Here is a 15,476-nt window from a genome sequence, read left to right as displayed (position 1 = left end):
ATCATCTTAACCATTTTTAAGTGTACAGTTCAGTGATATTAAGTATATTCATATTGTTGTGCAACCATCACCACCATCCATCTCAAGAACTCTTTTCAGCTTGCAAAGCTGAAATTCTATATCCATTAAACAATAACTCCCCATTCCCTCTCCCGCTAGCCCCTGGCAACCACTATTCTACTTTCTGTATCTATGATTTGGGCTTATCTAAGTACTTCATAAAAGTGGAATCATACAGTTTGTCTTTCTGTGATTGGCTTATTTCACTTAGTATAATGTCCTCAAGGCTCATCCATGTTGTAGCATATGTCAGAATTTCTTTCCTTTTTAAGGCTGAATAATATTCCATTGTATGTATATACCACATTTTGCTTATCCATTCATCTGTCAATGGACACATAGGTTCCTTTTGTTTTAGCTACTATGAATCATACTGCTATGAGCTCAAGTATACAAATATTTCTGCAAGACCCTGTGACAAATTTGGGGGTGTTATATACCCAGAAGTGGGACTGTTGGGTCATATGGTAATTCTTTTTTTTTTTTTTTTTGGCCATGCCATGCAGCTTGTGTGATTCTAGCTCCCTGACCAAGGGATTGAACCTGGGCCTTCAGCAGTGAAAGCGAGGAATCCCAACCACCGTACAGCCAAGGAATTTCCCATATGATAATCCTATTTTTTATTTTTTGAGGAAGCACCAAACTAGTTTTCAGAGCATCTGTACCATTTTCCTTTCCCACCAACAGAGCACAAGGGTTCCAATTTCTCCACATCCTCATCAACACTTGTCATTCTGTCAACACTGTTTTTCTGATAGCCATACTAATGAATGTGAGTTGGTATCTCAATGTAGTTTTAATTTGCATTTCCCTGATTAGGGGTATTGAGCATCTTTTCATGTTCTTATTGGCCTACGTATCTTATTTGGAGACATGTCTACAAAAGTCCTTTGCCGCCTTTTGAACTGCGTACCACTTCATTTTGCTCACAATATTTCCTCCTAGCCTGAGCCATTCCTAGTCACTCTTCAGTATTTATCTCAATTTCCCCTTCATTAAATAATTAAATGAAAATTCATGCTTTGGAAACAAAGTGATACACACACCATATATATATAAATAAAATATGCTTTTTATGTATATGCTTAACTATGCTCAGTATTGAATTAAGGAAATATGATTTAGTCCATGGCATGAAACAGTATATGATCTAGTTAATTATATATATATATATATATATATATATATATATATATACACACACACACACACACATATATATACATAAAAAATATAAAACAGGGTATGTGTAATAACATATTATGTATGTTACACAATATAGTATATATAACATTAATATGAGTATTGAGATACTGTGATTTATAGGAAAAACATATATTTGGTCTTAATCCACACTTTTTGGGTCACAGCTCCCAAACCCTTGGAATTTTCTAAGCAGTTAAGGGCAATGGCCCTCACTTCCTGAAAACGTTTCAGGGAAGGTGAATTTTGGGTCCCACCCAAGGGTGGGGGTTGGTTGCCAGGAGAACCAACCACATGACTACAGGGTACTTTCAGTCCCACCCCGATTTCCAGGGAGGGGAGAGCACCTGGAGGTTGAATCAACTGCTAGTGGCCAATGATTTAAGTCAATCATGACTAATGAAGCCTGCAAAAGACCCAAAAGGAGAGCTTTTTGTCCCTTTCAGGGAGAGCTTCCCGGATGGGAATCAAAATGTTTCTCCATGTGACCATGCCGGGACCTTCTTTGTTCAGGACCTCACCCTGTGTATCTGTCTCTTCATTTGGCTATTGATTTGTATCCTTTAATACCCTTTTATAATAAATCAGTAATCTAGTGAGTAAACAAACAGATTTTCCTGAGTTCTGTGAGCCATTCTAGCAAATTAATTGAACCCAAGAAAGGGATCATGGGAACCTCTGATTTATAGCCAGTCAGTCAAAAGTACTGGTAACAACCTGGACTTTCGACTGGAATCCTGAGTTGGAGGGGGTTGTCGGAACCTCCAATTTGTAGTCAGTCAGAAGCACCACTTGTGACTGAGCTTGCAAATGGCATCTGAAGTAGAGAGTGGTCTTATAGGACTGAGCCCTTTACCTACAGAATCTGCTTCTACCTGAAGGTACATAGTGTCAGAATTGAGCTGACTTCTAGGACACTCTGCTGGCACCTGAGAATTGCTTGTTGGTATGGGGAAGCGTGTACACACACACACACACACACACACACACACACACACACACACACACACAGTGGAACTGGGTCCAGGAACCCTTTGCAAGTATGCTATACACACACACACACACACACACACATATATATATGACATACAGAGAATATACATAATACATGTAGTATATATAACTATTTACTCAGATAATAAATATCTTCGTGCCATGGATTATATCATATTTCTTTAATCAACTCAGTACTAAGCATAGCTAACTGATTACTAATTATTAAATCTTATAATCAATAGCTAAAATTTTTATTAACTGAATAAACCTTTTAAAAGAGAATGAATTACTTTCCTTACTTTGATTTTTTATATCTAAAATGAGGTTAAATGTCATTTAAAATTAGCTTTATAATCAAAGAAATGGAAGAAAATAAAGCTCTGAGTAAACTTTTAAGTTCAAAAGTTTACAAAGTTCCTTCATCGAACACACTGTTATGAAAACCTTAGAAAATAAATCTTCAATAACGTGAGGCAACAGACCAGAAAGTCTTATTAAAATTAATATTGCATTGTTTAAATTATGTGTGTGTCTGTGTGTGTCTGTGTGTGTGTGTGTCTGCACCCATATTGCTGGATTTCTAAAATCTATTCAGAAGCCTGTCGTGGACCACTGGCATATTGTCAAAATAAACACTTAGGTGGGACTGTACCAGGGAAAAAGCTCCAAAGAAGTGTTTAGGGTAGAGGTTGTTGAAGAAAAGCAGCAATCCATTATCTCCCTCCCAAAAATGAACTGCAAAAGGTACAGGGCAATATGAGAGAACTATATCCTTTTTCTTACTTAATAATCATTATTGCTATTTTCCAGAACCCTGAGTAAATCAAAAAGACCAACTAAGTGCACACCAATTTTACTTAGAATGGAGCTAAAATGTTAACTAACACATACATGAGTTCTGCCCTTTATGAGCTCACAATCTAGCCCAAAAAATAAAGAAAAAATGTTCCTGGGACTTCCCCGGCAGTCCAGTAGTTAAGACTCCACACTTCCACTGCAGGGGGCGCGGGTTCAATCCCTGGTTGAAGAACTAAGATCCCACATCCTGGTGCGGTGCGGCAAAAAAATTTTCAAAAAAGAAAAAAGAAAAAATGTTTCAAATCTGACCAATATGCAATGTAAGGATATACAATAATTTTTAAGTCTTCCCTTTTTGTATTCTCATACAAGCATGAGCAATGCTGGATCCTACTGTACAGGAAACAACTATTTTCCTGCCCAGATACTGCAACAATTATAAGAAGTTTATGGTAACCCAAATGACACAGGGACCAGTCATCCACGTGCTCGGAGGCAGCTTACTGGGTTTTCCACTGGAAAGGAGGGCATTTTAGTATTAATGCACTGATGGCTGAAGACAGAAACACTAAAGCAGGCCAAGAGAAATACGCTACCCTTCTGACAACTATAGATGAGGGGACAAAACAAAAACCCCCATAAACCAGATAGACCAGCAAAAGGGGTAGAATTCACCTATGACTTCTGCTTCAGTCTAGACAAATTTGAACTTATAGAGAAATTAGAGACAAAGACTATTTCTGAAGCCATCAAAAGCTACAGGAAGCAACAAGTAATCAAGTCACTTAAACATTTACTGAGCACCTCTAAGTTGTACAAGGCATTCATTCAATATATAAAAACCAAAATAGTTAAGTATGGAATATCAAAAGTAATCTTTATAGAAATAGAAAGGCAGCAAGTTAGATGTTATGTTAGGGTCATGGACTCTTCTTACTCCTTTTCTCTTCACTGATTTACCATATGAATTATGTAATAATATCTGTTATATTTCTTCATCTTTAAAATGTAATGGTCTCCAAATTCAATGTCTCACCAAAAAAAAAAAGAAGATAAATATGTGAGGTGATGGATATGTTAATTAACTAGATGACAGAAATCCTTTCACAATGTATGGATCAAATCATCATGATGCACACTTTAAATATATTATAATTTTATTTACCAATTATACCTCAACAAAGTTGGGAAAAAAAAAAAAAAGCAATGGTCTCCTAAATGACTAAGTCTCCTAATACAACAGCAGCAGACATTTTATCCCTGCTGTGCTCCAATCTGTCCTTTCATTTACAGTTGTTGAGACACTGTACTAAGATATTTTTCTATGTGTAACTTTTTCAGAGAGCTTTGTCACTATCCTACCAACATTTGGGATAATGTATCTAGACCTGAGATCAGTTCAACAAGGGAATGAATGATTTAGTCTATGACCTTGGGCGTGACACCCTACAGCATACCTAATGTGGCCAATTATTAGAAAAACAATTGTTTAATCAGCACGTTACCTCTTGCAACAGTGGACAACTAAACTGGTTCACGTGCTAAGTCAGGAAATGGGACAGACCAGACAGGGTCAAAGGGCTATGCTTCTCCTCTGTCCAACTGAGACACCACTATGGTTCTTGTCTTTCTGGTTCCACTTTAATCCTTGTCTACAAAAATTTGGCCTCAGACTGAGGCAGTGGACAATTTTAGCCCCATATCCATCTCACTTAGGCAGCCACCTCAACTACCTAGAATTCCTGTTCCAAACAGTCAACAAAAATACTTCCAAGAGTAACCAAAAGAAGCGACACATAGGAATAGTCTTTCAAAGAAAAGTTTTCCAGCATTCAAAAAATATTTATAAATGTAAAGTTCCTCAAGCCCTGAATCAAAAACTACTTATTTTCATTTTAAACATAATTCCAACTATTTTAGTCTGGTTTCTCAGTCCAACAGAAAAATATTGTGGAGGCAGACACAGAGATGTGACTATCTGAAATTCTTGACAAAAAAACTAGGTATAGGGACTTCCCTGGTGGCGCGGTGGTTAAGAATCCGCCTGCCAATGCAGGGGACATGGGTTTCAGCCCTGGTCCGGGAAGATCCCACATGCCACGGAGCAGCTAAGCCCGTGCACCACAACTACTGAGCCTGTGCTCTAGAGCCCGCAAGCCACAACTACTGAAGCCCGCACGCCTAGAGCCCGTGATCTTCAACAAGAGAAGCCACCGCAATGAGAAGCCCGTGCACCGCAACGAAGAGTAGCCCCCACTTGCCACAACTAGAGAAAGCCCGCATGCAGCAACAAAGACCCAACACAGCCAAAAATAAATAAATTTATTTTTAAAAAAAAAACTAAGTATAATGTATTTACTTTGCCTTTAATTGCATTAATGAAATTAACTAAACAATGTGGAAAATAAGCCATGGAGTTCGACAAGGCAAAAGACTACCAGGAAAAAGCACACTAAAACAAAGAGGTGAAAATTATGCTTTTCAGAAAATGTCATTATAATACTAGTAAAAATAAACTTTGACAAATATATCTTCAAGAAGAAAAATATTAGTAAACTTAATAAATTATTAAAATTATAGTTATTTAAAAGTGTAACAAAATAATCCAAGGCCCTCTTCCCAAGGCAAATATTGGGGAAAAGAAAAAAAAAATTCCCAAATGAAGGTAGAGTACCTTGACTACTCTTAGTCATAACTGATAATACCACTTAAGCTACTTAAGAAAAAATATTTACCCATTTCTAGCTGCCAAATGAAGGGGTGTACAGCCTGAAATATCTTGATAGTTAGGATTTGCTCCTTTCTTTAAAAGCAGAACCAAGCATTCCACCGATCCACAACTAAAACAATATTAAAAACAGTTCAGACACATTTAACAAACAGCCATAGTTGACATAGCTTAATTAAAAAACAAAAAGCCCTATTAAACACATTATTTTGGGGGTCCATATTGACCTACAATTTAACTCCTGTCACAAATAGTAAATATCCTCTACTTTCAAGATGGTACATTCTACTGCAAAAGCTATGAAGTATTTGAGAAGTTCATATAAAGCAAAATAAAGTATTAGCACATAAAAGAAACCATATAGTACTCTTAACTTTTGGCTTTCCAGAATCCAAATTTATATTGAAAAATCAATTTTATTTAGGTAGAGTAATCTCTACCTAAATCCTAAAGGGTGATGAGATATCAACAAATTGATTAGTTACACACTGGAAAATTATGAATAAAAATCATTCCCACAGCTAAATAAAAAATATAAAGCCAACAACTTCACATGAAATTAGCATATAAAATCTTATATTGGTGGGATAAAAGTAAAATTTTGGTGAATGTACCCTCTTAAGTATATCCAGGAAAGATAATCCCCGTGCCTAACCTCCTCTAATCTGATCTAGAGCAAGCTAAAACATCAGATATAAGACTTGAGTCCAATCCCAAGATTAACAATCTATCTAGTGAAAGAATGTAAGCATAGCACACTATGCCCTCGACAAAACAAAGAACCACTCAGCTGTCTGTTCTCATCTCTCTCCATAACTACTATGGAACACACTGATTCAAAGCTTACTGATCATTACTCTAGACCAAAATTTAATCCAAAATGTCTTAGTCTTACTTTGCTGCAATGTGAAGCAAGCTTCTTTTCACACGTCCAAATGCATAATTGACATCAAACTTTGAATTTGATAGTAGTTCAGAAACAGACCTATGCCAAAAGAAAATTGAGTCAAGGTTTAAAAAAAAAGTTTTTAGAAACATAATAACTCAAGTTAATAGCTGTTTAGTGTTACTCTTACCAATTATTCAAAAGGTTTTGTCCCACATCAGCCAAAAAACAAGGCACTACTCTCTAAGCGTAGCACAGCAGCAGCCAGTGCAGCATCATCCAGAAACCAACTGCCCTCACCTATAAACTGGTGCTGAAGGGTTCCTCGTCTGCCGCTCTGACTATGTCACCTGCTCTGAGGACACCTAAGTTGGCTTCAGCTCCCACTAGATTCTTGAGAAGCAAAGAGAGTAGGACTGGCTGCTCCCCCTGCAGAAAGTTGAGCCTATCTATATTAATTTTGGTCAAATAAGAAAAATCAGACAAAAACATGTTTTAATTATATCAGACAGGAGTTCAAAGCAAAAAAATCATTTATATTTTAAACGTGTTTGAAAATACAGTGTCTCTTTACTTTCTCCTGATAATACCAAACTACCCAATGGCTAACCACAGCAGAGCTGTCTATTATAAGTATAAACATCTCATCACACAGCCAGACAACCACACCTCACGTGCGCCCTGCAAAAAAAAGTGTCAACACTACATCAACAGAAAGAACATCAAAGTAGTAGAATATTAGGGAATAACTTGTCCATCAGTCCTAACTTTTTGCTATAAAGATCAGTAGTGACCTCTAACAGAAACCATCATAATGTTTTTTTCACTGTCAGTGACCAAGCAAATACTTGTTTTAAGTTCTGACTACGCATTTAGAAAATCTCTTATCATAGAATTTTACAGTTGATACACATCTTAGAAAATCTTGTTTCTTATTTCACAGACAGAAAATTATAATAGAGGTTAAATAACTTGCCGCAGGACAAAACCTATGTCCAAACTCTATGGTGTGTTTGTGTGTGTACACAACATTTAAGTAAATTTATATTCTTAAAAAATATAAATTTGTGGAAAAAAATATATAAATTTGTAAATAGGCACTCACCTGTGTTGATCAGCCATAACCATTGGCATTAATGTATAAACAGCAGTTTCATTATCTAAGTGTTAAAAAAAAAAGAAAAGGAATTAATTTATCTCCTACTTTTTCCAAAGGGCGATACTTATGACTACTTTAGAGTTTTCTTAACTCTAAATAAAAAGCTAGGAGAAGAGGTGGAAGAAGATTACGGATAGTGAAAAACACCAGAGGTATTGCAAGATTTGCAATAATGCACAATGTTTCATCGTAATTACAAGTACTTTGGAGGAATGTTAAGTATATATGAATATCAAAGATAAATATGCTAAAATTATTTTAAAACATTACATATACATAGTATTTGCTCCTTGTCAATAACACAAGAAATTTTTAGAAGCTTTTATGAAACAGCATTAAAGTCTTATTTTTACTTATTACTTACCTCACATTTTCATTTATTATCTTTTATAGAATAAATTCACAGAAATATGATCCAAAAGAAGTTAAAAGTCAATAACATCTATGATCTCATGTGATACTTATATAAATTTCAGATAGTGTTTGAATTTTTTTTTTTTTGATGTGGACCATTTTTAAAGTCTTTATTGAATTTGTTACAATATTGCTTCTGTTTTATGTTTTGGTTTTTCTGGCTACAAGGCATGTGGGATCCTCACCAGGGATCAAACCCGCACCCGCTGCTTTGGAAGGCGAGGTCTTAACCACCGGACCGCCAGGGAAGTCCCTGACTTTACTTTTATGTATTACTAATGGTCATTCCTCAAATCAATGCATATTAGAGCTTTATGTTTTTTAATAAGTTACTTACAGAGAAGTAACCCTGACAAGTCCCATTTAGCCCTTAAAAAGTTAATAGCAATACTAAAATTTATGAGTTAAAGTTTGAGAAAAAGGATATTTGCATAGTATCAAAGTATTTCCCCCACAGTGAATTTACAGTGGAGAACCCAGCAGATTATCACCTTAATCATCTAATAAAGGGTAACATCACCAGAAATAATACATATCAATATCTTGTAGCCCTTGAGTTTCCACTGAGAAGGGCACATCACTTTTGTAGCATTCTTGCCAAAAATCTGTAACTTTAATCTACTCATGGGAAAACATCAGACAAACCCAAATTAAGGGGAATTTCACAAAATACCTGATCAGTCCTCTTAATCAAGAACATTAAAGTCAAGGAAAAATTGAAGAAATATCACAGTTCAGGGGAGGTTAAGGAAACATGACAACTAAATACAACGTGGTATCCTAAATTGGATCCTAAAATAGAAAAAAGACATTAGTGGGAAAACTCATGAAGTTCTAATCAAAGTCTGGAATGTGGCTAACAGTATTACACCAATATTAATTCCTTAGTTTTGGGGTTTTTTTTTTTGTTTTTTGGGGTTTTTTTTTTTGCGGTACGCGGGCCTCTCACTGTTGTGGCCTCTCCCATTGCGGAGCACAGGCTCCGGATGCGCAGGCTCAGCGGCCATGGCTCACAGGCCCAGCCGCTCTGCGGCATGTGGGATCTTCGCGGACCGGGGCACGAACCCGCGTCCCCTGCATCGGCAGGCGGACTCTCAACCACTGCACCACCAGGGAAGCCCCATTATTTTACTATTTTTGAATGTATACACGAAGAGCAATTTAGTCCTAGTCAACATTCACAAGTACAGTATGCAGATGCAACAACTCTTTCACTATAATAATAATAACCAAAGAATCCTACTAATCACAGCCAACATGTTTTAAACCATTACCTTAAAGGCACTGTTCTAAACACTTCACGTGCATATGCATCATCTCTTTTATCTTCACAGCCACTTTATGAAGTAGGTACTAGTATTATCCCTATTTTACAAATGAGGAAGCTGAAGCACTAAGTAAAGTAATAAGCCATGTGATGGTGGCATTAAGTGGCTAAACTGGAATTCAAAGCTGGCTGATTCCAAAGCCCCCACAAGAAAAATCTTCCACTGCCCCCAGTATACACTATATAAATAGCCAAAAGGTCTACAATACTATTCTTAACATGTACAATACAGTCTAACTTGTTTTATTCTTGTCCATCTCAATTTTTTCAAAATGCTGACTGCAACCACTAAATTATTCTCATTATCTAACAGTGAGTCACCAAAAGGAGTTGAAAAGCACTGCACTAAGCCTCCCTCAGCATGGCAACATTCTTTCTCTCTCATATAATACACGCCCCAATAAAAATCTGAACTTCCAAACCATGACAACTTCAATTAAGTCACTCCATAATAAACAAAGTCATAAACAGGAAATACCCTTATTTGTAAATTTAAACTTATAAATCAAGATAGTACATACTTTTAAGTGAGCACCATGAGGTTCGCATGGGTTTTACTTATAGGGTGTTCATTTGGATAAAATTTAGAGGTAGATCTTGTTTTTTAAGTAGTATCTAATCTTATTAAAAAAAATAGCTCACATACGCTAAAAGGTATGAAGACACAAATATAACCACAACTATGATGCTAGAAGGAAACTATCCAGGAAATACCATACTAAGAAAGTACTGAATAAAATTTGCTGTCAGGTGCTTCCTTCTCCACACTCATGAAGAAACCTTGAGAACTAGGTATATAACAAAAGTTTTCAGAGTGATAAGAAAAGTTTAATCAGTCTCTCACTTTATCAGATATGTTGGCCATTTTTATTAATGACATTTAAGAACTCAGCAACTAAAAGGAAAACCTCAAAGAACAGGAAGCTCAGATTCACTATGCTATATTCAATGTCTCATCAAACCATAAAATGGGAGAGATTTTTTTAAAAATTGATAATTATCCTAATCATCATTCAAATATACGCTCAAATGGGCTCCAGTTCTATTATTTTATTAAACAAATTACATTCACTGTAAATGCAGTAAAGATTCCTTTCTCCACATAAGTGAATAATATAAGCCAACTTTTTAAAGTCCACAGAGAATCTATAACCCTAAAATAATTGTTTTCCCTTCACTTCCTCTCTCACAAGAATATTCCTGTTAGCCCTGCCTAAGATAACTCAACAACCTGCACTCCATTACTTAGTGGGAATACTCAGGTTTTCATCATCCCAAGGAAACATGAATATGTCTTCCCAGAATTCAATTCAATAAATAAAATATCTGCAGGTTAATCCTATGCAACAAAGTTAATTTTAGAGTGAGGGCTGATTAAAAACTTTCCAACCTTAATAATTAGCTCCAATCAAGTGCTTATTAATCACTGAAGTCTAACAAGGCAAGATAAACATCTGATTATTTCCTAAATTTAGACAGATATCAGAACTTCTGTTCAGCCCTTAAAATGAAAGCACAACAATCTAGATTTTTATAATTAGAATGTAACACATACACACACACACATTTGAAAGGGCCAATCTCAGAGAATTCAAAAAGGTTCATCAGAACTTTGGGACAAAGATAAATTAAAAGGACAGGATGAGCAAACTCACTATAATCAAAGAAAAACAAATGTAAGCAACATGGGAAAAAGTTTTATTTTTAATAACTCTAGTTTCCAGGGACTCTCAGACTGTCGGTGGAACTTTCCTTTCCAAAGAGTTGAGAGGTTGATACTCAGTCTTAAAAATGCTGATATAATTAGATCTATATTCTTCTATGTAATAATCCTAAGGAAATATTTATAAAGGCAGACTGAGATTTAAAAATGTACAAAGCTGTTCCTCATAAAATCTATTATAAAAACAAAAATTAGATTCAATATTTGTTACATATTAACCTACCAAATAAACCTACATTAAATCCTACAAAATAATTAAGCATATTTAAAGATATAAAAAATGTTCTATGTTTTCTAAAAGCAAAATAAAAGACTATATGCAGTATGATCTTAGTTTCAGTAGAGAAAGAAAAAATAATAATAGAAGGAAATAAAGAAAATACTAACATTGTTGATCACTGGGTGTGAAATGACGATTATTTTGTTTTTCTTTCTTTTCAAAATTTTCCACAATGAAAACACATTACTTTTAAAACAGGAAACATTATCAAAGTCTTCTAAGTCACATTTACGTTAAAAAAAATGGGATTTAAACTGAGCAATACAAATACCATGTAAATGAAACTACTACACACGCAGCAACGGATACCAATAATTTGCGGAATATGAGTGAGAGCAGCACTTAAGAAATGGACTCAAAGGTGGAAGGTGGAAAGAAAACAGAGAAAGAAAACGTTGAAGCCAGAAGTCTTGTTCCTAAAATCAGGATCATTTTCAGTCTATTACTTTACACTAGCAAGGTACCAAGTACAAAATTATCTTTTGAGAAACGGTCGCCACAAATCATCCTGTTCTGAATCATAAGTAGAGACTAGGGAAAATTTTTTTCAGAAAAATTATCCCCAGGTCTCCAGTCCCCCATTTCTTTTATGGCTCTCACCCAAGTTCCCCTTCACTAACCTTACAGATCACCTCTCCAGCAGCAATTCAAAGAAATTTTAAAAAAAGATAAAAGATAAACTAATGCAATGCATTTAAAAAAAAAAATCACCAGACTTAACTCCTACCCTTTCTCTCAGTTGGGCACATACAGAATCGATCCTCTTAGAGACAGCACTGCCCTCTCCCACTACCACTAAACCATCCGAATTCATGAGGCTGCAAACAAAACGGCTTTCTTTCTCATCTCTTTTATTACTAGTGTTTTACCTATTCTGAAGAAATCCTGGCCCACTGAACTAAGATTCCTAAACGACAGGGCTCATGCCTCACTCCTCTCTGCAGAAGCGCCCCAGCTCCCTCCGTCTGATGAATAAATGAAGGCAGACATGCATATTAAAGGAAAGTGTATATATGTAAACACACACAGTACGTCAAGTACATATTTGATATTTGACATCCTTTTTATTTATTGTCAAAATACAACAGTGCTCTACATTTAGAAAAAGAAAAGACTGTTTAATTCCCCTCAGCAGCTTAAAGTAAACAATACTACTTGGGGAGCATCTCTCTAGCCCCAGCAGGCAGCGACTGTAAAATGGCCCACAACTGTGATGTTTTCTGAATCCGGATCTCCTCCCTCCGGGTGATATGTCTGCTCCTTCGCCAAAACCCCTAATTGATAGTCTGGAGAGACTTGGGTCTGTCCTACTTCTTCTAGCAGCAGGACCCTCACAGCCCGGACCCCTCCCCCAAACTCCCACCTGCCCCGGGCGGGAGCGGCGGGCGAGGGGTAACAGCGGGTCCCAGCCCGGCCCCTGCCAAGGAAAGTAAATGTGGGCGTTTGTTCAGCTTTTGGTTAGTTTTCCCCGCCGGGCCTCCCCGCGCCCCGAGCCCCGCCCCCGGCGCCCCTAGACCGCGGCCAGCTCACCGTCCGGCAGCTCTACGGTGCGCGCGCGGCGCAGCGAGCGCGTCAGGCGATTGAGCTGCTCCATCGCTCTCTCCATCCTCGGCGCGCCCTAGGCGCTAACCCTGCCGCGCCCGCGGCCTCCGCGCCCAGCGCCCTACATCCCGCCCCGCGCCCTACATCCCGCCCCGCGCCCGTCCCGCGGGCGGAGGCGGCGGTTCGCCCGGCCTAGCGCCCGGGGCTACGGGGGCCGTTTAGGACCGCGTCCTCCGTCCGGGGGCCGTCAGACAGACCACCGAGTGGACACCCGTCGCCGGAGACGGCGCTCGGGCCCTTCCTGCCGCCGCCACCGCCTCTTCCCTCCCGGCCTCGCACAGCCTTCTGGGAGCGGTAGTTCCGAGCCTCGCGCCCGGGGCGGAGCCACGCTGGGTGCGACCGTGTTGGCTCCGCGCCCCTGCCACGCAGACGCCTGGGTAGGGCGGTGTGTGCGGGAAGCTGTGTGCAAGCTTGCGGAGGGACTTATTGGGTGTTCCCACGAGCCCCTTCTCCTGCACCGCAAAGCTGTACGAGAGCAGCTCCCTTCAATTCTATCACTCCCCCCTATATAGCCGATTGGGGATTTGCACGTTAAATCCATCGTCAATCATCCCAGTTTTGGTACATTTGTTTTCCAGATACATGAACTGTTGAAATATTACATTTTCATATGTTAAAGAATGATAAAGTCAAACAAATGCAAACGCAGAATACACTTTTTCCTTCGTTGCAAGTAACGTAACCGTAGCTTAATTATTTGTCTCCCCTGCTGGGCGATTTCGTGAGGGCAAAGCCGTCCCTTTATCTTGTGCCTTGTATTCCCGTACTCACCACGGCACCTGACACAAAGTTGAAACTTTGGGAAAGATATGGATGATGACATCCTAAAAGAAAATTTTAGTTTATTTGGGAACAATGCTGAAGTGTCAAGATGATGACAGATCCCAGTGGGAAATCCAAAGACTGATTTCGTGAGTTGCAAAAAAAGTTGACAATACCAACAAGTGTGGATGAAATTAATTAAAAGGAAATCAGTGGGGAAAAATCATATTTGTCAGCTCTACACAGAAGTAGAGCACAAGCCAGGATAAAAACAAATTTGAAGCAGCTGAAACATGAAAGAATTAATCCAATCCAGGTGAATATGAGCCTACCTAACACCACTGACAATGAAAAGAGGAATTTTGTCTTCTTGGACATAACCAGTGCCAAGATGATGTTGGAGTTAAGAGAGAACCAAAGAGCTTGGTCTTTCCCAGCTTCTCCTTCCTCAAAGAGGCAAAGCTGTTCCTGCAATGAATGGGCACATGTATGTTGGTGATATATATTAGCTAGCCCAGAAGGAGAAAGAGAATCTCACCTGCCCTTCCAGGATGTGCAGGGGCAGATGGTGGCTGGCATGGGTGTTCCCTGCCAATGCCATCCTGAATCAGTTCCAACCTGCTGCTATCGGTTATTTGTGCCAGTGATGCAACAGGCTCAGGGTAGACGTTCTAACCAGTTGGTTCAGATGAGACCTAAACCAGTCCAACAACAAGGTGGAGACATCAGAGCTTTGAAGGAATGCCAAACTCTATGGGCCAGGCCATGTCCAACCCTTTGCAACCTAGCTTCAACTGGAAATGGTCCTGCCTTTCTTGGCTTCCCCATACCATTCAGAAAGTCAAGATCCCCACTGCTATACAGAAGTTAGCATCTCAGCCTCTGCTATCACTGCCACCCCTTAAGCTGTTGCTCCATATCAATCATTTCCGATGTCCTCTGGGCACCAAGCCTGGAGTTTACGTGCAGAGCAGGAGTCCCCAATAACCTCTGTGGTGGGCATCTCTCCCCATTGCTGGTCACTGTTCACCAAAGGAGTAAAAGAAGCTGGAAGAATGTTACAGAATGCTGCTGTGGGTTGTCAGTTCTAATCCTGCAATGCGATGCACTCTCTCAAATAGCTCTGCTCCAAGGTGTATGAAGCTGTGGTACCACTATAGGCTTATCACTCCCTGTCCAATAGAACTTTCTACAATGACAGAAATGTTCTATAGTCTGCACTGTCCAGAATAGTAGCCACTAAGCAAAAGGGGTTACTGAGTGCTTGAAATGTGGCTAGTGTAACTAGATTTTTAATATTTATTTAAATGTAATTAGTCTAATTAATTAATTTAAGTAGTCACATGTGCCTAGTGGCCACCGTATTGGACAGGGCAGTTTATCACACCAAGAAGGAAGCTGCCCATGAGAACAACAAAAAAGTGAAATAGCTCCTCATAGGTTATAGTTGAAGAACTGAAAATTCTCACTTGCCCTGTGGAAGTCAACACCAAGAATATCAAATGAAAGCTTTAAAAGGGCATTTTGTATCATAAATT

The 15,476-nt window shown here is 38.5% G+C and overlaps 1 protein-coding gene across 2 annotated transcripts in view; it reads right to left on the bottom strand.

Annotated features, from left to right (window-relative positions):
- HACE1 (HECT domain and ankyrin repeat containing E3 ubiquitin protein ligase 1) overlaps positions 1–13,435 on the bottom strand; it is a 93,302-nt gene extending 79,867 nt beyond the window's left edge. The window contains exons 1-4 of one of the 2 annotated variants that reach the window (XM_060115001.1): positions 13,105–13,435; positions 7,777–7,831; positions 6,681–6,770; positions 5,793–5,897 (exon numbers count right to left, since the gene is read on the bottom strand). In XM_060115001.1, coding sequence (XP_059970984.1) covers positions 5,793–5,897; positions 6,681–6,770; positions 7,777–7,831; positions 13,105–13,180 — 326 coding nt within the window. In that variant the 5' untranslated portion in view covers positions 13,181–13,435. The remainder of the gene's footprint in view (positions 1–5,792; positions 5,898–6,680; positions 6,771–7,776; positions 7,832–13,104) is intronic. The other variant, XM_060115002.1, reaches the window with a different exon arrangement.
- Positions 13,436–15,476: the final 2,041 nt, after the last annotated feature.

This window comes from Mesoplodon densirostris, chromosome 12 (genome assembly GCF_025265405.1).
Source record: "Mesoplodon densirostris isolate mMesDen1 chromosome 12, mMesDen1 primary haplotype, whole genome shotgun sequence".
Taxonomy (NCBI): domain Eukaryota; kingdom Metazoa; phylum Chordata; class Mammalia; order Artiodactyla; family Ziphiidae; genus Mesoplodon; species Mesoplodon densirostris.
The sequence above is the reverse complement of the archived record's forward strand: the minus strand, read 5'-3'. Positions and strand labels throughout refer to the sequence as shown.